General features: G+C 32.3%; 2 protein-coding genes across 2 annotated transcripts; both read right to left on the reverse strand.

The window, feature by feature from the left end:
- Positions 1-11: 11 nt before the first annotated feature.
- On the reverse strand, positions 12-27,852 carry LOC128163218 (peroxisomal carnitine O-octanoyltransferase-like). Its single transcript, XM_052826760.1, has 16 exons — positions 27,754-27,852; positions 25,885-26,033; positions 25,542-25,666; positions 24,817-24,998; positions 24,187-24,314; positions 22,760-22,965; positions 21,824-21,937; positions 20,847-20,951; positions 19,641-19,724; positions 16,557-16,664; positions 16,201-16,331; positions 15,631-15,754; positions 14,165-14,243; positions 10,577-10,670; positions 3,355-3,474; positions 12-1,780 (listed from the first exon to the last, which is right to left on the reverse strand). The coding sequence occupies exons 2-16, from the start codon at positions 26,021-26,023 to the stop codon at positions 1,645-1,647; spliced, it is 1,875 nt and encodes a 624-aa protein (XP_052682720.1). The 5' UTR covers positions 26,024-26,033; positions 27,754-27,852; the 3' UTR covers positions 12-1,644.
- Positions 3,885-9,762, reverse strand: LOC128163219 (piggyBac transposable element-derived protein 4-like). The gene is made up of 7 exons (XM_052826761.1): positions 8,656-9,762; positions 8,262-8,376; positions 7,370-7,468; positions 7,083-7,146; positions 6,716-6,870; positions 5,519-5,705; positions 3,885-5,353 (listed from the first exon to the last, which is right to left on the reverse strand). The coding sequence occupies exons 1-7, from the start codon at positions 9,137-9,139 to the stop codon at positions 4,781-4,783; spliced, it is 1,677 nt and encodes a 558-aa protein (XP_052682721.1). The 5' UTR covers positions 9,140-9,762; the 3' UTR covers positions 3,885-4,780.

The following is a 27,852-nucleotide window of genomic DNA, read 5'->3' on the forward strand; positions in this document are numbered from 1 at the left end:
GAAAGCTCTTCTGATTTGTAAAGAAATCTATTAACAAATTCATAGTTGCATTGGATTGTTATATATTTACATGTACAGTCATATATACTGAGGATTGTCAAACAACAATTTCTTGTGAGCAAATGAAGGCGGGGTCAATTAACTTCATACAAGCATGATTAAAAATAAACACCGATCAAATAATAATAAAAACACTCTTAAAAATGTAAAATCAAAACAAAAATTGTATCACATTCATAACGTAATTAAATATATGGCTCGTATAAGTTTAAAAAAATTATCAACCAGGAACATCCTCTATATTGCAAATATTTTACCGGGATTAAACAATGATTATTTTTAACACAGTATAATTTTCATTTTATGAATGAAATACAAATCAGGTAACAATTCTAAAAAATTATCATAAAATTAATTACAATATGTTCGACCACATTTTGTACCTGATAAATGAATGGACCGATATTCTTACTCATGATATCATTTTGAAGGTGTTATCAAATATAAAAAAAAACTCCACCAATCGAATTTTCAAAATTTTGATTATGGTCCAACTAATTACACCTTGAATTTTGCATTGAAGTATATGGGCTACGTATGTTTTATTAAGATATTGTTAAGAGTAACTTAAATTCCGTAAAAACTCTCTTGGTTAATACATGCGTAAACTTTCATTTTATTAAAATATGAAATAAAATAAATCATTTACCGCAGATATTTCGACAAATTAAAATTTCCCTTTTTTTCATTAAGGAGAGATAACTCTTTAAAAAAAATTTAAGGTACAAAATGACTGGCTTCTTATATGTTAGTCATGTGAATTTGGTTCCTTTTACTTTCGTTGTTATCTAGCAATACATATTTAACTAGTTTAAAATTGTTCAATATCCTTTCATTATACATTGAAAACCTTTTACGATGATCTTTTTTTTTCACTTTTACATCGCAAAAAATCAAAACTCAGAAAAAAATACATCCGGTATTGTTTGCTATAAGGAAACTATTTAATGGCACAAACGGTAAAAAATGACCTCCCCAAATAAAACAAAGTTACATATTTTCCCTATTTTCGCAAATTTTGTGACACGCAAAAAAAGGTATACGGAATAGTTACAAATTTGCAATCGTTCATGATTCATTTTTCATCAGCAAATTGAAATAATGAATGGGGATGTTAAGGTATATGTTATAATGTGTTTCAATAAATACATGAACTCATTGCTCAGTTTTATCATAATTGTATTAATTGCATAATAAATAATATCTAACCCGAAGGTTTTTTTTTTCATTTAATGAAATAAAATGCAAATCAGGTTAAGATTATAAAAATATCAAAATAAAATCAGTTACAATGTGTCCTTTGAAACTGATTATCAGTCTACATGTATATAATGTGTTTGTGCCACTAAGATATAAAACTGCAGTTATTTCATAGCTTGCATCCCGTAACTAAATACATGACGTTTTACTAAATTAAATTTTTAATCAGCAGATTGAAATAATGATCAGTGACATTAAGGTACATTACATGTACATGTATATAATGTGTTTCCATAAACACTATCTCATGCCTCATTTTCGTCATAATTGCATTGATTACGTTGTCGGTTTTCTTGTCATGTCCAATCCCTTGTCAAACATTTGTTAAAGTTTGGCAGTGAGGTTCGAATCTGAGAGGACCACACTTCCTACTTGATCAAAGCAGGTCTGAATTTCCTCTGCAAATTTATCAGAGCTGGCTATCTTGCTGGTCTTCCAAGTTGTAACCACTACCTCTATGCTGAAATCAGAAGACATTTGGAAATGCCATAAAAAATGGATATCCGTGATATTTTCACAAACATGCTGAATCATCTGACTACTTTTTACAAAAAATTCATAAGTACTATATAATATTGCTACACTCGTTCTGTATAATTCTTAATGATTGATTATTCCCCATAATATCTTAACGACATAGTTCTTCACGGCCTCAGTCGTTAATGTTTTAGAACCATTTTAACAGGAGCTTGGACTTAGTGTAGTTGTGTCAAACGGCAAAATGACGTGAAAACGACTTTTAAAATGGACATTATTTTTTCAGAAATACGGAATCGTTTGAACTTGAAAAGTCCTACATAATATCGCTTCACACGTTCTGTATATTTCTTAACGATTGATACTTACCCATAGTATCTTAACAACGCTGTTCTTCACGACCTCAGTCATGAACGTTTTAGAACCATTTTAACAGGAGCTTGGATTTTGTGTAGTTGTGTCAAACTGCAATCTTACGTAGGCATATCTATTTCATTATTAGCAACTTGACGCTCTGAAATCAAGATTTGGCTGCATTTTGAGCAAACACTACAAAATCTGTGTAAATTTACTTGAAACCAACGTCCTTTTAAACTTGTTTTGAAGCAAGAAATAGATACATGTAGTTACATCCTACCAAAAGTCCAAGGTCTTGTTTAAACGGTTATAGAGCCCAAAATTTCGTAATATCCGAAGGTGTGCTATATGTACATCCGAACACTAGTTTAAGTATATTTTTTATCTTTGTTCTCTATCAAAAAGATATCGTGACAAGTTTTTCAATTTCAACTTCGTAATTCCGTAAGATAAAATATTTTTTTTTATAAAGCTCCCTTGAATTACAGCACCGATTTTATATGGCCATATAAAATCAAGTCATCGACTTTCACCTGCTAACAGCAGCAGAATCGGTCTTTTTGAAAAATATAAATATTCGAAGCAAATACAAATAGTTTCTTTGCTTGGATGAAATTTTATATTGAAACGGACCATGCAGCTTGTATGGCACACATGTTGATAATACCCATTTGGCATTTGAAAAGCGATCAAAACTAACATGGCGACCAAATGCTTTCATTACTTTTTATTTACTTTAATATAAAAGTCATAATAATTTTAACAAATATATCACTTGTTTAGAATTTTCAAATTTTACAATATTTGACCAAAAATTGCTTTAAATTTTTTGGAAAGGTCAAAACTATAAAAGCTTCACCTCAATGCGAACTCATGACTTAATGATTCATAATTAACGCTCTAATCCATTGCGCTACGCTTTTAGGAAACAATTTTTGGAAAGAAAACAATTAAAAATATGCTTGATTTTGTTTATTTCGATAGGAATTACATCGCAATATGGAGGTGTCCCAGTCCACTTTAAGTATAATTTTTAAAAAAAAAGTGTACATATGTACTACATTTCTTTTGAAAAACAACTTAATTTGATAATAGTCTTGTGTTTAAGATAGTCTAGAAGATTAGAAGTGACTGAGACGCAGTTCTGGGTCATCAACATCATATTTTTCATCAAAACAACCACCTTAGAGATATACTTACTACTTGTCCTCCATGTGGTAAAAGGAGCCGTATCCATCATTGGTCATTGCTGCCACGCCCCCGAATACCGGCGTGTACCCCACAAAGCTGGTGGAGAGTTCAAAGTTACCCCCTCCTCCACTGCAAAAAAGCATTTAGGGAGTCTACATGCATCAAAATTTACTTCTATCTGAATCATATATTAACGGTTCTAGTTTTATTTTACTAAGAGCTACATGTATTATAACCACAACCTGTTCTCAAATGAGTTAAAAAAAACACTCTGAATCATATGCTGCATTATGCATCCCCCCACCCCCCTCCTCCCAAATATAATGTTGACGATAGTTGAAATCATATCGAGACGTGACGAAAACTTTTCCTTGAGAATATAAATCAATCTTATTTCAGTGTTACATAAGACCGTAATTATTACTTCGGTTTTAAGATTAAAACTTTTCAATAACCACGTCAAATAGATACCCCCAGAACTTTTCACAATTTATCAAGATAAAGTTATATAAAAACTAATTGAATTTAACTTAATACTGGTTATATTTTTAATCAAATAATTATATATGGAATGACAGACATTTTTTTGCAGATTTTAAATTTGATTACAAAAAGTCAAATATGCCGTTGCCATGGCAACGTTTTGGGCTTAAATCATAAAATAATATTTTTTCATAGATTTTTCATTGAATAGTGGAATATTTTGATACCATATTGAATGATAAAGTAATATACAGATTATTCTACAGAAAAATACATTGTAAAGTATTATTGAACAGCTGGAATTCTAATCAAAACAATTTGAAACTACTTATTTGTATGTTGCTTTGCGCAACATTTGGCATTTTCTGATCAAAATAAAAGTAACAACAAACAATTGTAATAAAGTTTCAAAGTGTGTCTTTAGTGACCCCAAAAAGGCAATTACAATGTACAATGTGGTATATAATGTTACCGACGATATATTTTTTTCTAATTATACATTCTTGAAAATGCACAAACAATAGATACCATAGCAACAAGACCACAAAGTCATTAAGGTATCTCAATAAAATTATTTCGTTATGAATACAACAAAATTCAAATGGAAAGAAACGAAGAAGTTTTATCAATTTTTCAAGAAAATCAATGAATTAAGAATTCAGCTTTGGTATACAATAGAAATATGAAAAACATGTACATAAATTAAAAATGGTTGTCATGGCAACAGTTACCAACACACAGTGATGAATAGTTTATTTCTATTCAATAACATATTTAGATTATTTTTTAGATTTAGGTTTTAAAAATACATGGTACACGACAAAATCACATGTTTAAAAAATGCAAACCATTTGAGTGGATTAGATAAGTGCTTGGAGCCACCAAATAAAGTAAACGCATATTATTTGCACAAAACATGCAATTATAAACAGACATTTCATGATATATAAACCTATTCCATAAGCAAGTGATGATAAGTGTGATAGGCCTGAAAACAAGCTCCTCTACACAGATGTACATTACAAATGCTACAACCAAAAAATGTGTCACTTCTTCTGCCATTCTTCTTGCACTGTTTGCATCTTCCTCGCGGTCTTGTCAACTTTGTGCTGATGTGCCGGTTGATGTTAGCAACACTAATACCTGCAACTCCCCTTCCACATGAAGGTGCCCGCTTTCTGCTAGAGAAATCACCAATAAGTTTCTCCGCGATAGACAAGTTACAGTCAACCATAGAGAAATGTTTTGTTGGTTTTCTTGTTCCTGGGGTTTCAAACCAAAGAAGGAATGTGTTGATCAGAGAAATTTCAAAAATATAGTTGACCAGATACTTCCAAAACTTTTTGGATGGACGGCCAACTGGACACTTGGATCTGTACTGTTGTGTTCTGTCTACACCATAGTAGTGTTGCTGGTAGTGCTCAACTGCAGGCGGGCGCTGAATGATGATAACACCACCACCCCGAACCCTTCTTTGAGCTGGGCCATCTCCGAGAGGGTCAGATGTTGTAGATGCAATGTGAACCTGAGATTAATTTTATATGAAAAATTAAATAAGCCTGCCTTTTGAAATCATATGAAGACATGTTTACTCTCGCAAATATAATTTTTTTTTCACGTAAAACATATAAGCACTGAACCTAGACTTTTACAAATACAACACCTATTTTACCACATAAAAACTACGTACAGGTTTAGCATCATTCCATACGGTGGCAACAAGGTTATTATGTTTCATCTGTTCAGCATCTCCTCTCTCAGGAAGGTGTGGGTTCTTCAGCTGTGAGGGAAACCCTTTCCTGTTTGCCATTATAGTCCCACAACCATAAACACCGTAGGATTCAAGAGTTTGGAGAAGAGGAATAGAAGTGAAATATCTGAAGGAAAAGAAAACCAATAATATAATGAACTTAAGGTGGTATGGGACATCTGTCAATATTAATGTGGATTAAAATACATTATAATTGACATACTTTCAACGGTTTAAAATTTTCAAATATTACAATATTTAACCAAAAATTAGCTTTTAAAAATATTCTATCTGAGAGGTAAAAATTGTAAAATCCCCAGCAAGATTCGACCTCCTGACTTTCAGATTCGTAGCAATCCCTCTAACTCACAGCGCTAAGCTATTAGGTGACAATATTGGGAAAGAAACTAGCTACTTATATAATTACACTTGGTTTTATTGTTTATTTCGATAAACAATACGTCACAACATGGAAGTGTCCCATACAACCTTAATTTCAAAATTTTAATAAAATAAGATTAAGAAAAAGTCATATGACTGATGGACTGATTCTGATTTTTTATAAAGTCGTTAAAATAATGACTGCATGCGCGAGACACGTAAATGTATGTTCCTTTTATAAATTCAGTCATTTCAAAATGAGACATCAAACTTAATTTAATAATCGGAGACAATATTTTACCCATTTCCATTTCAGTCTCGAGCAACTATGACAGGATAGAATGTAAACATATATAAATAATCCCCTAAAAATGTAGTACATGTAGTATGAACACGGTCAAGATTGTAATTCAAAACTTTTGCCATTGGTTTACATATTTGTCAATATAGCAGAGACATAGTAGTAGAGATACAGTAGAAGTATACAAAAGTTTTCTATTTCACAAGAACATAAATGTGTCACATTTCCTGCAAATAAATGAAGTAGCATTCAAACATTTCATGCATCATTAAAAAAAGTTGCCCCCCCCCATCCCCAAAAATAAAAATTAGATAAAACACACAACTGAGAAAACCTATCCTGTGTCACAGCAAATTTATGGTGCATAAACTCTGAAATTTTTATAACCTTTGTTTATGACAAGTCATTTTAACTTGCATATAAACAGACAGACATTCTGACAATAATTAATTTACCTATCGAAGAACACATGATGACCTTTCCACTTCAGTGGCTTGCATAAATGTTTGACGACTCGTTCCCCTGTTAATGGGCCACACATTGAATCATGTTTACCAAGATACACTCTGTAATCATTGGTGTAGCCACTTGTTTCACATCTCATCCATATCTTCATGAAAAAAAAAGTTTCAATGTCATAACATTTATGATATTTAACGTTTCAATATTTTTTCAATTTCACATAAAAAGTGTCAGTAAACTTTCTGGGTTTTTTTAAATAAAACTTATAAAATATCTTTGAAAAAAATAATGATCACTTAGGGATTCCAAGGTTTTGAAAAAAAGATATGAAGATTACAAAAGTTATAAATATTGAAATACCTTTAGACCGCGCTTTTTTGGTTTTCCTGGCGTGTACTGCTGTGCATAATGGTGTCCCTTGTACCTGTAAGAATATGAGAATTGAATCATAATATAGGCAAATCTATACATTCTGGATAAAATAATGTAGTAGGAAAGTAAGAATGAACATATAAATATAATGAAAATATATGGCTTGACTGGAAATCAAGGCCAGGACCCAAGCAGCTTTCACTAGCATAATGCTAACAAGTTGCGTTTAGAAAGCGGATATAAAATGAGCAAGGATGAAATGCCATGATATGTACCTTATCATTCCTTCATCTATACTCTGACACTTCCCTGGTTTGTAAAACTTCTGGAAATTTCCTCTTGTCATGTCGATAAGTGGTCTGATTTTATGAAGTCTGAAATGTAATAAAACATGTGTTCTAAAATGTATTTGGGGAGGGGGGGTGGGGGGGTGGAGGATTTCAACTGCAAGCCCACACCCCCTTTGAAAAATTCTAAGTTATATAGTTCACATAGTAAAGTACCATAACTAAAAATAGATCTTGGAACCCACCCACCCCTTCCCTGGCAAACAGAATTTCTGCATCCGTGTATACATGTAATATACTTGTTCACTGAGTTACATGTAGTAGTTTTGTATTCTAGTTTTGAAATTTCGGTTTCAGTCAAAACTCTAAACCATGGTCCAAAACTTGACATGCCAAGACTCTACTAATACTGAACCACTGATTGTGACTTAGGACATGTCATTAACATTTTTGTTGTTCATATTATTTTCTAAGTGAAATAGTATGTGAATAGAAGTATTATAAGCTATGAAAATCAAAATTAAATACAATATATATTACTTTCAAAAACCTTGAAAATAAAATGATCCAGTTTATATTTCATCGGGTTTTATTTTTACTTTTCTCCCTGTGCAATGCACGTGTTGGTTGGAATCACTCATAATGGGGGACCAAGTTTTATTACCAAAAGAACTGAATGTTATAAAATTGTTTCCAGTATTTGTTCAATGAGAATATTTTAGCACAAGCTTTTCTGTTTGCTAATATTTTTTATTTTTTTTTTACAAATGTGTCTTTACAATCTTTACAAAAAATTAATAATAGCAAACAAAAATAAATCAAATTCCCTCACAAAAAGAAATTAGTTTTGTATAAACCAAAGCAAAACCATGTATGATACCTGTCATAATTCGGTGATCCAGCAGGTGCTTGAGCCTGGTTGTCATTTATGTGCAGATACTGCAGCAATTTTTCAAACCTTGTTCTTGTCATGCATTTCTTGAAGCCTTCATTTCCTGGGAGAATAAAAACCAAAAATATTAATTCTTAGGGAGTATATTATTTTAATTTTCTCTTTCTGTGTGGCAGGTTGTTTTTGTGGTTTTTGTTATTCTATTTTTTTTTTCAATATAATTTTGTGTATTTTATATCGTACAAGCGGCTTTATAAGCTTAGTGAATTTCTTGCAATATATGCAATGCAAATCATATATTTTACTTACCAACAAATGGCGGCTTTATAAGCTTAGTGAATTTCTTGCAATATATGCAATGCAAATCATATATTTTACTTACCAACAAATGGGTTTTCCGACCAGTACATATCGATGCGAGGTAACTGATTTATTCCCATAATGATATTCAGTCCAAAGAAAGCTTTCATTTCTGGGCTAGTTGTGGGGTACCAAATCGAATCGCGGGAACCTTTGCGAGTCATTTTCTGTTCTGCATATCTGTTCGTCTCCTGAGCCGCGATTTCAAAGAATTCTTCGTTTATCATAAGATAAAAATACTTCAACAAGTCATTGTCAGGCAGTAAAGTATGATCTGGCCCTACTTGTTCAGTAAATGGTGCTATGTCCACTGGGTGGAGATCGTAAGACCAGAAGTCATCATCAGTTGCTTCTGATTGTTGGCTGTCAGGCTCCATTGATGACTCTGTCTGCTGTGTATCATCGTCACTGTCTGTGTCCGATGAAAATTCATGTTCACTAAATAGCTGGAGATCTGAACCCTCAGACAAGGTATCGCTATCGTCATCCGATGAACTGTTCTCCATTTCTACTGTCAAACTCGGAAATCCCGCGCTTGTTCAATGTTTACATTGTAGCGTAGTAACGGAAAAGGGAGATAAATTCAGCTTGTTGTGATCTCGGCAAAAGACTTCGTATTTTATAAAATGTTGACAAAATATATATGATTATTTGAAGCAGTTACTAGCTTGGTCCATTTTAGTTTTATATACAAATATAAATACGTAATGCAATCGATACTAGCCTATACCGTGTGAATGAAAACTAAAAAATATATGTACAACAACGTAATACTATTGAACCCTGTTTATAATTTTGTTCTTCTAAAAACATCACATGAAACATGTATAAAAAATATCAAGGATGTTATAAAAAGTTGTTAATTACTTGTTTACTTAATAAATACGGGGATTTTTTTTTATTTAAATAGGTGCTTTCGAGCTGTAAAAGCCGCCCTTGTCCGACAATGCGCATTCAAAATGTAGAGCTAAAAATCATTTTAAATTTTAACTATGATTTATTATTTAAGTTATTATTCATTTTTCTTTAATTACTCCTGTTTTCCTGAGGATTTGTATTTTCTTTTGATATCTAGTTCTTTATCATACGATATAAAATAAGCGAGTAATTAAACTTTTAGTACATGTATTATCAAAGTGCGTCCAAATGCGTCAATGGGGGTTAAAGGGTTAAACCTCTATTTGTAGGCTCATGCACAGACTTTAACATGATATTACAAGAAAACAATAGATTTCTATAAATTGAAAAACTATTTAATTTACAGAATAGCATTTACGAACACTCTGACCCCGATCTTTGAGTCAATTTGTGTCAAACACACATTTTCAAATTAAACTTTAAAATCTACACATTGTGTAACAATCTTAGGTAAACTCTCAACGGATCTAAAAATCACAAGCCACCAGCCACAGAAGTAAATACAGCAAGTGTTATGTTCAACTGAATACTCTGGCAGGTACATCATTCACCATGATGCTAAAGCTGATTTTAGGGAAAAGTGGCCATTTAATAGTACTTTTTTACATCTTACTTTGATGAACCTTAACGAAACATGATAGAATTGAAATTTATACTCAAACATGTACAAGTGATTAGTTTGTTTGATCATGTTGATGATGATTCTACTGACTTATACTTGTTTCTTATGATATCGCGGGTTCTATGGTATCGCGGTATTTCTACTTAAGTATAGTAGCGCGCGCTGAAATTGACATTTGACGTCGGGATAGTTTTAGACATAGTAAACAGTGGCACGCTGAACATCACTGAGGTATATAATAGAGGAAACTCACAATAACATTAGTTTCTGAAAATATTTCCGTATTGATAGATTTTTCGATAAAATGATTTAACTACCGCGATATCAAAGGACGGGCTCATACTTCTTTACCAATTTGGCATCTTTGTACCAACTGATATTCTTTTTATTAATTAAGAAGTACCTTTTAGTAAAAGACTTGTCCTGGTAAAGCAGTGGTTTTGGTAGACCCAATTCTTCTGCTATTGTTGCTAGGCCAAGTAAATGCCTGTCACAACCTGTTTTAATAAAATTGAAAGGTAAACATAAACATGCAGTAGTTTGATTGCACAACATATGAATTATCATGAAATTAAGAAATTGCCGGTAAGCCCATAAAAAGGTTCTCATTCTGACATTTAGTTTTAGCTCTTATGATTCCTTTTGGTAAAGATTTACCAAGTATTTTTTTCCTGCATGGGTTAAAATATTTCCTTTGAAATTGCTTACATTATGAAAACTACAAAATGAGAAATCTCGGAGAAATTAAATCAAAGTACTGAAAGTACTGAAAAGCGCAAAGCCTGGAAGAAAGTGTTAAAAATATATCGATTGATATGTAAAGAATCATATTGTACGTTTTTGAGAAATGATGTAGAATTTGGATATGTCTCAGTTATAGAATGCATATTTTAAAAAATGAATAATGCATGCTGTCGTGTAACAGTGAAAACAAAATGCTAGTGACTTTTTAAAAAATCAATTATGATTTTTTAAAAAGTTTAAAAGCAATAAATATAAGTGTATCTTTATTTTTGAAGCAAAAAATGATTTATTGTAAAGTCACAATTTCCAATTTACATAATAACAATCTGTCTTAAAGCATGTATAAATAGATAATGCTTGATTTTAAAATGTTAGCAATTTCTGGAAATCGAGATCATTTGTAGTAATTTTATAACGATATTGTTCGTTAGTTTTTAACAGATTTCTCTACTGTTTAGCAGAGCTACAGAATGCATGCTTCTCGTGATGAAAATAAAGTAAAATAAGATTGTCGCCAATACTGTGGAATCATTAAATTTCAAGGGGGCCAATTTTCGTGGATTGCTTAAATTTTACAAGTTTGTGGGGACGTAATTTCGTATATTCTGTTAAACCTACAAAGGAAATATGATTTTATTACCATAATTTATTAATTCTTGGAGGATATTAATTCGTGGATGAGAGGTACCCCTGAATTCCACGAAAATTGAGCCACCACGAAATCTAATGATTCCACAGTAACAATGATCAAATGATGATTAATATTTATTATATCCCCGCTCCGAAGGAGAGGGGGTACATGTATACTGTTTTACCCTTGTCTGTCTGTGTCTGTCTGTCCGTTCGTAACACAAATTTCTTTCGCATTTATCTCAGCAAATATATATCGCAGATGCTTGAAATTTTGTGTACCAATCGGACGTCAATTTCCTGTTAAATGAGTACTTTGTTTATTTTAGCCAAAATTTTCAAACAAATTTCCGACAAAGATTTCTCAGCAACTATCTATCGCAGATGCTTGAAATTTTAACACACTATTTGTTTAGGCATGCCATGCTGTGGGATATATGTTTGTATCAATCGGACGTCAACTTCCTGTTAAATGACTTTGCTTATTTTTAGCCAAAATTTTCAAACAAATTTTCTTCAAAGATTTCTCAGCAGCTATTTATCGCAGATGCTTGACATGTTTACACAGTGTTTGTGAAGGCATGCCATATCTTGGTATATATTTTTGTACTAATCGGACGTCAACTTCCTGTTAAATGAGTACTTTGTTTATTTTAGCCAAAATTTTCAAACACATTTTCCTCAAAGATTTCTCAGCAGCTTTTTATCGCAGATGCTTGAAATTTTAACACACTTTTTGTTTAGGCATGCCATATTGTGGGATATATTTCTGTACCAATCGATTGCCAGCTTTCTGTTAAATGTCGACTTTGCTTATTTTGCATATTCACATCAGAGCGGGGGTATCACTAGTGAGTATTGGCTCACAGATATCTTGTTTATGTTAATTTGATAATTTTTCTCATTTCTTTGTTTTTACATCTGACAACTTCCAAACCCAAAAAAAAATCGATGTACACTAAAAATACAGTGGCAAATTACGATACCAATATTATTGCAAAATAAAAAGCCAAAAAGTTTTGACAGAAGTTAGATAATTCTAATCGGATTACAGATCTGCCTTGCAGGAAATGCTACTTCTTATTCAAAATATAAGCTTTCGCATTCGAATAATATTCCCAGCCTTATTTTACAATACACCATGCAAAGACCACTAATGTATTAACATTACCGGATGTTAGAATATCAAAATGGAGTCGCTTCTTTTCATTTAAGCACCAACTAGACGGTCTCTTCTGTGGTATATTTAAGGGTAAACTGTTATGCTGTAATGACACCTGCAACGGTCTGCCGGAAAGTTGCCTCAGAATGGCGTATCAGAAGTTGTATTAAAGAAAACTTGTAACCATGTAATAGGGCACGGGTTCTTTTAGAAAAATTGAACTCGGATAGAAAACTTTTGGTATATTTTCGACGTTATCAAGCAATATTAAATTAGCAAGAAGTTTTATTTCATATATACCAATATAATGGGTACAGTTATCACAGAATACGCGAATTCATTTAAATATCTAATAGTTATATTTAGTTCATAGCAATGTTGAATCTTACACATCTCTTTCAATTTTTACTGTTATTAGTGTATTTATTACTGTGTAATTTGTCCATACTGCACATAAATTAAATCATCAATATAATCTTATTTGCAAATTAAACGAGGTAAGCTGGTATCACTTTATAAAGATTATTACATATATTTACTGTAGTATTTCAATTAACTCGACAGTTATTTTTAAAATAATAATCAAATCATTGGTTTCGGATAATTATAACATAACATATAAATGCAAATTAATAGGAAAATAATTCTAAAATATTGCATACAGAACATGGAGCCTTAAATAATGTTAATAAAAAGCAGCAAAAATTATCGTGGAAAATGTGTTAATCGATGCTAGCCATAGGTCCAGCATTCGCCATTAGGTGGCGGTATATAGGAAACGCGAAAACGAAAGTGGAAGTAGGTTTAGAAATCTGGCGACAAAAAACCGCTGCAGCTTTGCTTAGCGCTTTAAAAAGAAACACATCATCAAAAACTTGGGAAAAGAATCAGTTACTCCATGTATAATTATATCTGTTATATTTAGCTAAATGTCTTGATTTCACAGCTTAGGATCTCTGATTACTTACTCCATGTATATATCTGTTATATTTAGTTAAATATTTTGATTTCACAGCTTAGGATCTCTGATTTATTTAGTGTTATTACTTTTTTTCCAAAACATGTTTTTTTAATTTTAGATGACTACTGTGGAATCATTCAAATTCGTGGGGGCCAATTTTCGCGGATTGTGGATTTTTTGCTTATTCGTGGGGATGTAATTTCATGGATGCGCCGGTTTTCAGTTTCCGTAACAAAGATAACTCTTTCTAAATTTGTTTTCGTTGAGGATGTAAATTCGTGGGGGGAGGGCTACCCACGAATGCCACGGAAATTGAGCCACCACGAATTCTTATGATTCTACAGTATTTCAAATGCCATAGAAGAGCAAAACCTTTGAATCTGTACAGGTAAAATAATAGTACTTTTTTCAGTGACAGATGTATAAAGTTTTCTCACCAAAAAAAAAATGTTCTTCATTTCATCAAAGTTTGTTTAATGTATGTGTAACATTACCTTGCAGCTCTTTGGCTTCTTCCATTAATTTGTTGTGTCGATTGGCTGCTTTTAGATATGTCATTTTTCTCTCCTGAACCTGATAAGCAAAATATCAATATTGTAAACCATTTTCAGGATCAACTGGCTATTAACTTCATATTATCACCTTGAAAACATTCATCGTTAAAAGATTTGTCTTTAAAATTATGTATGCTGATTGCAATAATCACTGCTGCTATGTGTCAATTCTTACCTTTATTGAGTATAGATGGAATTGAGAAAAGTAGCAATGTATATAATTTACAGTATGAAGGTCTTTTGAAGTCGGATAGACCTGGGTGTCATACAAAGTATCTAGAACTGAGAGCTTGTCCTCCAGATAGAAGATTATGTGTGATTACTGTGTTAAAAGATTATCTGAAGAGGACAAGTAATAATAGAAAAGATTGTACATATCTGTTTGTTAGTTATGGGAAACCTCATAACAGAGTTTGCAGGGACACTCTTTCAAGATGGCTTAAATCTTGAATTAGTAAAGCAGGTATAGATATAAAGAAGTTTTCAAGTCATAGTATCAGAATTTAAAAATTCTAAGCAAATAAAAGTGTTTTATTGTAAATAATGTACTTTTATCCACATTATTATCAACAGGTGTCCCATGTTTACTTTAATTTTTTACATTGTTTATGATATTATTTATGATATATCTAGCCAAAGTCAGAAAAATTTCAAATAATTTAGATTCAAAAGTTTCCTATAGTTTTATATACAGCTCTTCTTTTCAATCATATTAGTGAACTCTAAAAATTGCCATGACCATCTAGCCTTATTCAAAGTATATTTGAAGAAGTACATAATGTATATTTATTTTAAAGTATTAAATCTCATATAATGGGATGTGTGCTATTCAAAAGACTTGCATATGAAGATGCAAGAGTTTAAAGGTTACTCTAATCAGAAGCTATCAAGACAAAAATAAAAGATCCATTTAGCCTAAGCTAAGCAATCCACATAAATATTAAAGATCTATCATGCCAAAGCTAAGTTATTCAGATAGATATCAGAGACTAATCTAGCCCATTAAAATAAGCTATCCAGACAGATATAAAAGATTCATCTAGTCAAGCTAAGCTATCCAGAAAGATACCAAAGATCCATCTAGCCAAGCTAAGCTATCCAGAAAGATACAAAAGATTCATCTAGTCAAGCTAAGCTATCCAGAAAGATACCAAAGATTCATCTAGTCAAGCTAAGCTATCCAGAAAGATACCAAAGATTCATCTAGTCAAGCTAAGCTATCCAGAAAGATACCAAAGATTCATCTAGTCAAGCTAAGCTATCCAGAAAGATACCAAAGATTCATCTAGCCAAGCTAACCTATCCAGAAAGATACCAAAGATTCATCTAGTCAAGCTAACCTATCCAGAAATATATCAAAAATCCATCTCGACCCATCAAAGACCAAATTAACATAGAAGACTTACCGATGTCTTGGGGTTACACATGGCCTTGCAAAACTCGACTGCTTCCACTGTGCATGACCTCAATGTCTCTGTCCTGCCATGATAAAACTTTCTGGTTGTGGCTGTTTCATAGACAGGGGCTGGTCTGTTAAAGACAGAAGAAAATTAAATTATTTATTCACCTTTCATTTATCCTTCAGTCACCTTTCATTTGACTGATTAATAGGTTCATCCTGTGGGGATATGGTGATATATAATGGCTGCTTTCGTTAAAATACAGAAAAAATTGAGGTGCTGATAGTCCTGAAATACAGACATATTGGATGTCTTATATACATGTGTAAGACAGATTAAACTCAACTTATTGAAGGTACATGTATTTTCTTAAAATATTACATACACAGCAGCTAATTAGTTAAAGACATGGTAAAAAGCAAAGTAGTGAGGTTACTGAAAGTAAAAAAAAATGTCATTTAAATTTAGCAAAACAGACCCAAAAATGTGCATAAATTAATTTTGCTATGAATTAAATAGTAAACTACAGTAACTATACTATATATAGTTACTTCAATTAAAACTAGAATTTCTTACTTTCCGTGGGTTTTGTAGTATGCATATTGTAGAACCAGCTGAATATGGGTGTCTGGGTGAAGTTTGTGTTTCCTCAAAGCTTTCTTGCCATACTTTGTGTATTTGAATGTATTGCATGATAAAAGACTTGCCTACAAATTTAAGTTAACATTTCAGAGCCTTATCTTTAATCCACTGTTACAAAAACACAGCATCTACACATTTTTACTCCACTTCATCTTAATGAAGAACAAAATTCTATAATGTAATCTTGGTTCTATTTCTTTCAATCTTTCAGATCTTTATTTGTTTGACTATTAAGAAAATCAATATCAAATATTTCTAGGTTGGCATACTTGGTAAAATTCAATACAAACATTGCTTAAAAAGAACTTCTCAGCAGCTACAATGGCCTCAAGAATCACGCTATCCACATGGAATTTTAATTCTGTGGGCTTTGGTAGATTTCGAATCTCCATAGAACCCTGAATGAAATAGATGAAATAATGGTAAGCAATATCATTGGAAGTTCATGTCCAGTATATGCTTACTAACAGTGCAGGAAAACTTGTTGAAATTTACTTGGTGTTATATATAGTCTTTTTTTTAAATCAGCAATGATGAATTGAAACTTAATGGCTTATATTATTCACCAGAGGAACAAGTGCCATTAAGTTGTTAAGTTTTTTTTTTGTTAAGATAACTTGAATGTCAAGAAACTGAAAGGTACATGTATCTCAATGGCAGAGCTATATGCCATCTGTTATCTTTGAGTAACTTTGAATGATAGAGGTTTCTCCTGTGACTTGTGCATTTAAACAATGCCAATGTTATGAAAATAATGTGGGGGGGGGGGGGTTTAAGGAAGGAGTCTTTTCTGGTTTTCGACTTGTCAAACGTAAATTTGATTAATTGGTAAAATTAAGATGAAAGGAAATTAAAATAGTATATTTTTCTTTCTTTTTTATTATCATACAACTTGGCATAGCAAATCAATTATTTCTTTTTTATTATCATACAACTTGGCATAGCAAAACTAATCAATGTTTAGAATCTAACAAGGACTATATTTCTGGCGTAATACTGGCTGAGGAAAATATCACATGTTTCGCAATTCAGAATTGCTGCAGATTAGCATTTTATTAACAATAACATTAATGTTGGATATTTTTAGTAATGTGAACTAATGATATGATACTTGGGTTTCAGAATATGCTTTTAAAATATGATTTGCCTATCAAATTACATTTTTTATAAGCTTTTTAAAGCGCATATTCTATACATTGATTTTTGTGGAAAAAATCACTAAATCAGTTTTTCTCTCTTATTAAATGGTCATTATATTAGCTTTTCTGTCAATTTATATCTTTATATAAAGTCTTCATTATACATAAAAATTAGAAATATTATATTATTGGAAGGCAGAATAAAAAAATAATCAAAATTTCTTCAAAATTTTAGAAAATTAGAGGAAATACGGGCTAAGCAATTATATCAATTTTAGTATAAATATTTATTCCAATTTAGTAGTAAAAGCTGATAGACATTCTGATATTCCATCATTTCATTGAAGAATATAATCTTCAAACCTTAAAGGGGCATGGTCACGATTTTGGTCAAAAATTATTTTTTCGATTTTGATGTTTACAATGCTTCTGTAAGGCATGTTTAATAGGCAACCAAAATTTGAGTGCCATTTGATGAGTCGTAAGCGAGTGACAGAACTTACAATTCTTCGCTATGTAAACAAAGCGTTTGTTTACATTTTGAATGTTGAAGTAAGAATTCCAGTTTTAGACCTAAAATGAATGTGTTAATCTTTAGGAACTGTCTATTTATGCTTAAAATGAATATTAAGATAGACAAACCAGCTTTAAACAAGATTTTGTACTGGTATATTAACCCTATGTAAACAAAAACAGGGCACGAGCCTTGTTTACATGACGAAGAATTATAAGCCCTGTATCTTGCTCAAAACTCAACGACTGGCACACAAATTTTATTTGTCATAATGATCATTAGAAATGCATTCCTAAAGCATTGCATATAATAAAAACAGAAAAACAAAATTTGACCAAAATCGTGACCATGTCCCTTTAAACAAATGTCTACAGAACTACAAAAAGCTACACTTATTTTTATCATCTTTTACGTTGAGGAAAAAGGATATAAAGGTTTATTCGAAAACAAATAGGTCAAATTTGATTAAACTGGTAGTATCATTTGGTAATATGATACGTTGACTGTGTCAAAATTTCATGAATTTCTTATTATAAGAAGTATGTTTGATAATGAGAAGATTCCTTCCTTAAGTACATGCTAGTATTATCAAAAATGATGAGATTCCCAATACAAAGTTGAAAAGGCCCCAATCAGAACAGAGCATAAAATATTCATGAAACTTATGAAATTTCAGCCAGTTTGCCCATGGTTAAATATCATTTGCCAATCCCTTTCTATTGTGTTGTGATTCTTTAACACAGACTTTCCTAACAACCTTATAATGCCATTTATTTAATTTTGTTAACCTTTCTATAACAAAATGTCATAAAATCTTTAAGAACTGCGAACGCTAACGCCCGTTTCCCGCCTACATTTTACACCAAATATTTCGGAATTTCTGTCAGATATTCAAAAACTAAGTTTTCTACTTAAAAGTATAATCAAATCCTAATCAATTTATATCAAAACAAAATTTGTAATAAAATTATTTATTTTTAAACAAAAGTTTTGCTAACGCGGGGTCTAAAAAAAATTTCATTGACATCGGTCTTTATGAGTGAGGAAAATTTTATTTAGCGGCCAATATGTGCATAAAAACTTAATATTAACATACTTACGATATGTATTAAAGTAAAATTTCATTTTAATTCATATCTGTTAATAAGTTTTCGAAAATTTACAAAGCAAAATTCTTTTTTTGGAATGTATTTCGGTCTGTAGACATATGTTCCCCCCCCGTGAAACAACAAACCCTTTGGTAAAAATATGCTACATAACAATAATTAAAACCCCTCAAAAGGAATTTTTGTTTTACGGGGGGGGGGGGGGGGGGGGGAAGATGTTTTAAAAAACATTTCCGTTATTTTCTATTATGAAATGAGCTATTTTAACCCAAAATACAAAGTTACCTCGCTTTGTTTGACCAAATCATTTATATTTAATGAAAATATACATAAATGTTTACATTATTATAAAAAATTAACTTTAATTAGACAACTTTCAAAAAATGACTTTTAGTTAGGCGGCTAGACAATGTTATCGTTCGCAGTCCTGTATACCAAAACATTCAAATCTCACATAATTTGATTGATAAATAGCATATAAGATAAGAATTCTTTCTTAATACCACAGCATTAAGAAATCTACTTATTTAATGGCATATGTTTTAATTAAGAAAACAAAATATTACACGTTCAAGGAGGATAACATTGAGCTTCAAATTTAGTGAGTGAATTTACCTGCCATTTTCCTTTTGACCTCTGTACATTAAGGTCGATGTAGAAGGTACTTGAAATCATGACCATGCCATCATATGGAGCATGCTGAAAACAGTGTTCAAAAATAATTTTTTTGGAAAAGAAAAAACAATATTTCATTTTTAAAATAAAATTTCACCATTTTTAACCCTTGGTACATGTAAACAATATATAGCCCCAGACTCCTAGATTTAATAATCAAGGTTTTCAAAAACTGTATCTCACTTGTGAGTCAATGCAAAAATCTTACGCCATTAACATTTTAAGGTACTTCACTACACCGAGACTTATACTTTTTAAGACACTACGTCACAAGATGGTGATTTAAACGTTTTGTTAAACTGTATGTATCAATCGATTCTGATGTACATGTATATCATAATAGCTTAGTGGTTAAAGTATCAGGCTTGTGAGCCGCAGGTCATGAGTTCGAATCCGCCTGGGACTTTTGTTCATGTTAAATGAATGACATTTTTTAAAAATATCATTTTTTATCTAAAATTGGACATTTTTTCGCCTATTTGACACGTATACTTCTAATCCATCATGCTTTCTATCATAATCAAGTAATTTTCTGCTGATTTGAGAAACTATTTCAAGGTGTAGTGGGGCACCTTAATCAAGCATTAGAAATCCCATTTTAACCATTTAAGACAAATAAAAAAGTCCAAAAAAACATTCAAGATTTCAGTTAAAATCATGTCTATGTTCTCTTAGAGAGGCTGGATAGTCAACAAATTAACCATCAGATCTACGGGAAAAACGAGATCCACAACACCTATTTTGTACCAAAATTTTTTATACACGACTTGTTAGCTAAAGAAAAAGACCAAATATTTTACCTTTTGAATTAAGGTAATTTCCTAGGTTTTTTATATAGAGCTCTTCTTCTAAAGGAGATCAATACAGCCTAAAATGGCCACGACTATGAAGCTAAGCCCTCTTAAGGAGGCTTGGTGGTCAACTACTTACTTTAATTTCAGGTATGATTTCTTTGGCCATAAACTATTATTAAGTAAAATATCCAAATAGTTCAGCTTTAAAATTTTCTATATCTTTATGTAGAGCTCTTCTACTAAAGGAGATTGATAAAAAATGCCCAAAACCATCCAGCCCTCTTAATAATGATATTAAACTTATGTACAGAAACCATGAGTACTTGGCATTAACAGTAAAAAAAAAACTTACATCACAGTTACAACCGCATATGCCATTACGATAGAAGATATGATTAACACTCTTGTCAAACCATCTGTCTTTGGCATTGATGCCTGCTCCAGTGTAGAAAAATGTCTACAAAACCAAAAAAAAAATACATGTTTATAAACATACCTTGTACTGAATAATATAAAATACAATAACATCACCTTTTGATAAAGTTTAAACTTTAAAGTCATTTTAAAGTGTCTTTATCATTCTGGTTGCAAATATGTCAGGGCAGATATTAAGAAAGTTTGTCTGACTTGAGTTAAAATGAATTTCTTTTCAAAAATTGTATTTCAGATTTTATTCCACTTACATGAATTTAAAAGCTGCACATCTAATGACCTAGTTTTTAAGATTCATTATCTTGTGGAAAATATTATCATTTCGTTTGGTATCAAAATGACAAAAACTCCATTTAAAGCCAATTGAAAATGAAATTAATTTTTGTTTGGATTTTTACCTCTCGCCTCCTTTAAATACCCCCTGCTGATGATTTTTTTTTTCAGCAAAAAATTAAGAACTTTTTTCTATATGGAAATATCTATTTTTTCACCTATTTTTAATCAGCAAAAACTTCAAGTTTGAAAAACAAATAGAGCCTTCTGTCCCTCCTTTGGTTCAGAAACTTCCAGGCAGCAATTCCAAACAAACTTTTTTTAAGGACAGCCTAATGTAGCAAATTTTAAATTCATACATAATGCTTGTTTTCACTTAAATCTTTGAAATAATCTGGATGCAATTTAACATTATATTTTAACAATCATACTGTAGTTGTATCTTCTTATACTTAAAACATCGAAATCAATGCCATGCATAAACATGTACATTGCTAATTTTATAATGTTTTTCATTCTCCACATCTCTATTCCTTGGATATTGCAAAGCTACATGTACTTTCCATATCCAATCAAATTTGAGACATCAAGGTTTGACAGTACAGTGTCCTGTAGCAGACTTGCCTCTGAGTTGTTTTGTGGCTCTGTTTCATCAAGAGAGACTGTGAACAGACTTGTTTCTATCTTCTTCAAGTTGTGGAAGTTTTCTGGGTGTAGGGCACTTAGTCTGCTTCTCATCTACCAAGTGTAAAGTTATAAACATATACTTTCTAATACTAAACCTAATTCTTAAGTTTCTGTAGTAGACCTGCTCCATTGTAGAAAAATGTTTACAAAACCAAGAAAAAAATACAAGTCACATGTTTAAAACATACCTGGTATTAAATAATGTAAAATACAATAACATCACCTTTTGATAAGGTTTAAAATCATGTCTTTATCCGTCTGGTTAGAAATGTGTCAAGGCAGATATTAAGAAAGTTTGTCTGACTTCTTTTTCAAAAATTGTATTTCAGATTTTATCCCACTTATATAAATTTTAAAGCTGCACATCTAATGACTAAGTTTTTAAGATTCATTATCTTGTGGTTCCACTGAAATTTTATCCATAATTTGGCATCAAAAAATGACATTATCATCCATAATCGTAAAAAAAAACAGGGAGATTTAATCCTCTTTATTTCTGAAGCCTACTGGCTTCGCATTTTGTGTGCCTGGCATATATTTATACTTGTGTATATACTGATGGGCTTATGGATCAAAGTTGAAATAAATAATAATAAAATAATAAAATTCTGCATTATTATTCAATCAAAATTTAATCAAAGACAGTCATCAATCTAAATATTGACATTAAGTGTAAAACAGTTCATGAAATACTGAGGATATCAGGCCCATGCTTGCCATCACCAACCTTAAATATTTTAACTTCCTCAGCCTCAGCCTCAAACCGGAGGTTTTACCTCATTTGTATACACTTTTCATTTTTTAAGAATTTGAGTTGAGAACAGAATTGAGCAATGCTGGTGATGACAGGGCTAAAAAAACACCTGCACTAACCTCAGCCCATTTTTTTCTGGTTTCCCCCGTGAGTGCCCCTAACCCTATCCCTGGGGGCTCCTTGTCACATTGCTCTTTTATCTGGGTCAGCTGATGCTGGATTTCAGGGGGCCTCAGGGGTTCCTCCTGGTCGTCCACCATGTCTACACTGAACATCCGCCCCTTGTACAATACAACAGCATGGACCGGTGTCTGACCCTCCGATTCTAAAAATAACTCAACATAATTAAGGTACTCACACAACAAACTGGTCTTATTCAATTTGAATTGCCTTAACAAGTAACTTAACAAAATCAAGATTCTGAACCAACAAACTGAGAGTTGTTTTTTTTTTAATTTGAATTTATTTAACTGCTTTCTTTTATATTGTTAATTCAAGACTGAAAAAGTGGTTAATATTTCTGCTGGTGTTTAAGGAGGCATTTTTTGAAGTATGCGGATGCATGATTTACAATACATAAGTTTTGCGTTTTTACAATATGTGCAGGTTTCTTTTACAAAGATATACCCTTACTGGGTATTAACTAGACTAGTGTAAAATTTCCCCATGCCTAAATAACAACTTTTACAGTAAATAACCTAACATATTCAAGGTAAAATCAAGGTACTGAAGCAACAAACTGATTTTCATTCATCTGGAATTCAGATCAAACAAGGTAATATATAATCAAGGTACCAGCTGAAACAAAAACACTGTCTGCTTTTCCTTCTACCTGAAATTGATCAACCTGCCTTCTTGTAAAGGATAATATTTAAGACTTCATTTGATTCTGGTTGATTTTCCTTATGGTAAGGTTAAGAAAATAAATATTTTGCAGACCTCATCCGAAAGAACAAAATTAAGCAATGTCTTAATTGCTATCATAGTCATAAGACCAATTAAAGATAAACAAGTTCTTATTGCACATTGTCATCACTGAGTCTAACCATTAATAAGATGGTTCAAACAAATGTCTATGAGGAAAATAAATGAATTTGAAATTTTATGGAAGACATGGAAATTGTCATCAAGTATTGTTGACTATGTATGAGTGTAAAATTCCATCAGTCATTTGTATAAAATGCATCTGAGATAAAACTTCCTAAGAAATGTAGGACAAAGGACCCTTTTTTCTGCCTGCATTTAAGACCACCTATTACAATGTACCGTCAAACTACGTTATCTCAAAATAAATGGGACTGTTTAAAAACTTCAAGATATCAGAGTATTCAAGATATTGAGGGTAAAATATTTAAAAGATAAGTGGTTGGGACTCACAATTAACTTTGACATAACCATTGTATTCGAGATATCAGTGTTCGAGATATCAGTGTTCGAGATATCAGTGTTCGAGATATCAGTGTTCGAGATATCAGTGTTCGAGATATCAGTGTTCGAGATATCAAAGTTCAACTGTATAAACCTTACAAAGGTGAACTTGCTGTACCTGTCTTGAAGTGGCTGAGGAGCTGGTCCCTGAACACACCTGGCACCCGACAGGTGGAGAAAGCTCTCCTCATCTGGTTCATACACATCTTTCTACCTTTGTTGTCTACTTCCACCTTCAGTTTCTCACTGCAAAGCAAAACATGAGGGCTGTTCAATAAAATGTGTCTTCAAACTCAGTACCATTGAAAAACAAAGGGTCTGATGACATAAAGCTATGCTGAATGGTTGAATATTTTTAAGAACTGACAGCAACAACCAATGTAATTTTGAGACAATGCATGGAAGAAATGGTGAGAAATCAGCTAACAAATCTCTGGAGAGAGAGAGAGAGAGAGAGAGAGAGAGAGAGAGAGAGAGAGAGAGAGAGCACAGACAGACACAGAGAGAGAGAGAGTACTTCGAGTTTACCTTCTAATGAGCTTCCAGAATTTAGTGACATAGTGCAACAACCAATGTAATTTTGAGACAATGCATGGAAGAAATAGCGAGCAATCAGCTGCTAACAAATCTTTGGAGAGAGAGAGAGAGAGAGAGAGAGAGAGAGAGAGAGAGAGAGAGAGAGAGAGAGAGAGAGAGAGAGAACACAGACAGACAGAGAGAGAGAGAGAGAGTACTTTGATTTGTTTACCTTCTAATGAGCTTCCAGAATGTAGTGACATAGTGTAGAACAAACCCCGCCCTCTCTAACTGAGTTCCTCTCTGAGGAGTCCAGAAATGATTGACATAAGGTCCTGGACCAATCAAATTCATAAATGGCACCATAGGAATTCCTAGCTCTAGATATCCCTTTTCTTCCCACCATTTCTCCAGCTGATAAAAAAAATTATAATCTAATTATACTACTATAAAATCTGAAAAAAGAACAAAGAATGAATGTAAAGACAATGCACACAAAATTGAGGATATTGTACACTGGTCAAACGACAGGATAAAAGACCTTGTACCAACTTTATCAAATAGTACTTAATTAATTTTGAATTGTGTACGTCATAATTAATGTCTGGTTTTTTTATGCAGCACTAGACAAAAATGTTCATATACATGTACCTCTAAAAGTCTCAACTTATTGATGATGAAACTTAGGTTAGGACCTACATATTTAAGATGGCCATAGATTGCAGTTGGTTTTCATAAAATGGCTTAAGCTTACAGAAGTAGTGTCAGACTAACTAGAGATGAGGTTTATAATTATGCCCTGAGCAACATGCATAATCAAATATATACACATATCAAAGCATTTATTGATGTTTTTAGTATTTGTTTTTAAATTTTCTTGTCCTCAAAGACCTTAATTAAGTTAGAAAATAAGGTTCCAATATGGATTGGGTACCTTAAGATATTTGTTTGTCTTACCCAATTCCTCTCCTTACTCGCTTTCTCTACCAGTTTTTTATGGAGTTCTTTTCCAATACCTGATGCAAACTGTTGAACTATGAACTCTGTTTGTCGATACTCTTCATCTGTGACATGTGGTTTCACTTTAAAAAAAAAAAAAAAAAGAATTAAAATTGTTAAAAATCATGCAGCATTCAAATTAGCTCACTTGGAACTTGCTATTACCTTTATCTCCAGGCATTATTTTTTTTATTAGCCTAAATTTTAAAAATGTTGAATTTGAATGATTTATAGAATGGCATTTTTTTCCTTTTTCACTTGCACATTCCAAAACCAATATTAAGAATAAAAGTATATGCACCTGAGTCCAAGTATCTCTGTAATGTGTGTTGTAGATCAGGGACGGGCAGAGATGGTAGTGATTCGTCCGAGCTAAAAGTCTTTTCATTGTCTGAAGCAAAGAGCAGTTTGGGATCCGGAATGTTTTGAGTGTCGTTCATCTTTTTTCAACTACAAATCAAATGAAATAAGTTAATAGATGGAGCTTTGGGAGCAGGTCCTGGCACATTTAGCGTATTCTTTATGATTGAATATTTCCCCTACTGATGTTTAAATTTTGATACGTACATGCATGGTTTTTTTTTAAATTGTTGATTCTGCATGAATGTAAATAAACTTTCAAGATCTGAGATTTTTCCATATTTTCTTAAGATCAGAGATTTTTTCATATTTTCTTAGTAGAAAATAAAATTTTGTAATTGTATTGTTACGTGTACGTTAAATTTTGGTCATATAGTATTTTCATTTAGCTTGCAAAGCAAAATTTACTGTAGATTCCTGATAACATGCAAAGAATTAATATCCGAGTAAGACTTTGAGAAGCACGTACATCTCATGAATTTTAAAATCTCGCACATTTTTTGGAACATAGCTACATGACATTTTGATAAAAGTTTGGCATTTTTGATCTTATGTTCTTGCGGAAAGCTTTTGATGGAAAAAGGTTGAATTGCATAAAATAAGGAATCTACAGTATAGACACCATTCATTCTGTTGTATAGGGCAAAATATAACACAACTATTGATGTTCAAATTTGAGAAAGGTATTTAAAAGCATTTTTTTCATACAAAATGACTGAATCCTGGTGCAGTGAGCTTAAAGCTGAACACCGCTCGTAAGCCGGCACTGTCAGCCATAAGCTAAACCGCTCATAAGCAGGCACTGTCAGCCATAAGCTGAACACGGCTCGTAAGCAGGCACTGTCAGCCATAAGCTGAACACCGCTCGTAAGCCGGCACTGTCAGCCATAAGCTGAGCACTGCTCGTAAGCAGGCACTGTCAGCCATAAGCTGAACACCGCTCGTAAGCTGGTACTGTCAGCCATAAGCTGAACACCGCTCGTAAGCTGGCACTGTCATGCAGCCATACTTCTCTTTTTAAGCTGGGAAACACTTTTAAAACAGTCTAAAAATACTTTACAGTATAATTCTCAACTGTGTGGGCGTACATTTTGCCTTGTTGTGTATGCTACTCGTTCGCAATGAAATTATCAAATTTTACACACTTTTTTCAAGACAGGCAGATACAAACATCAAATAAACAGGTCAATGCATTATTTACAAACAGAAAACACACATTGAATAATATATAATGCATAAAACCAAAAGACCAAGAGAGGGGTACTGGTACTACACATCAGCCATGAATTTCATGTTTGCAATCGGGTGTAACAAAATTGAATGGTTTATATACCTGTGTGAAGGTGCCTATTTACAAGCAGTGTTCAGCTGTAATTGAGTTGAAGTATTGCAGTTCTATCACATTTGTAACAATAGTCAATGAAAAAACCAACGATTGTCATACATATTCAAAGAATGAGTACGTAAAACCAAAACAAATTTTACTTTCTAATAATCTAATAATCTGCATTTTTTAGTCTTTAGATCAATCAGTATATGGGTTCAACAGCAGCGTGGGTGCACGCGCGCGCTCGCCAAAATTTGTGTTGCAGGTATAAGGAATTTCGGCGAGCGCTCGCGAGCCCCCGCTGACTACCCCTGCCGCTCTGTTTACAGCTCATTCTGCAGGTTTGGTGCTTACTGTACTGTTCTTGGGATACTGCAGGAAATACTTCGAAAACGTGATTTTTTTTTTTTTAAAACATATTTGTGAAAATAAAATAAAGCGAGTGTAGTTTAAGAGCTGCGTTTGACATTCATCAATCAATACCTTTATGACTGCCTGTATACACTGCCCATCGTTTTAGGTTCAAAGTTCTCTGGGACACCGGAATCGAATATATTCAAGTTTCATATTTGAAACCGAAAG

This window comes from Crassostrea angulata, chromosome 9 (assembly GCF_025612915.1).
Source record: "Crassostrea angulata isolate pt1a10 chromosome 9, ASM2561291v2, whole genome shotgun sequence".
NCBI lineage: Eukaryota > Metazoa > Mollusca > Bivalvia > Ostreida > Ostreidae > Magallana > Magallana angulata.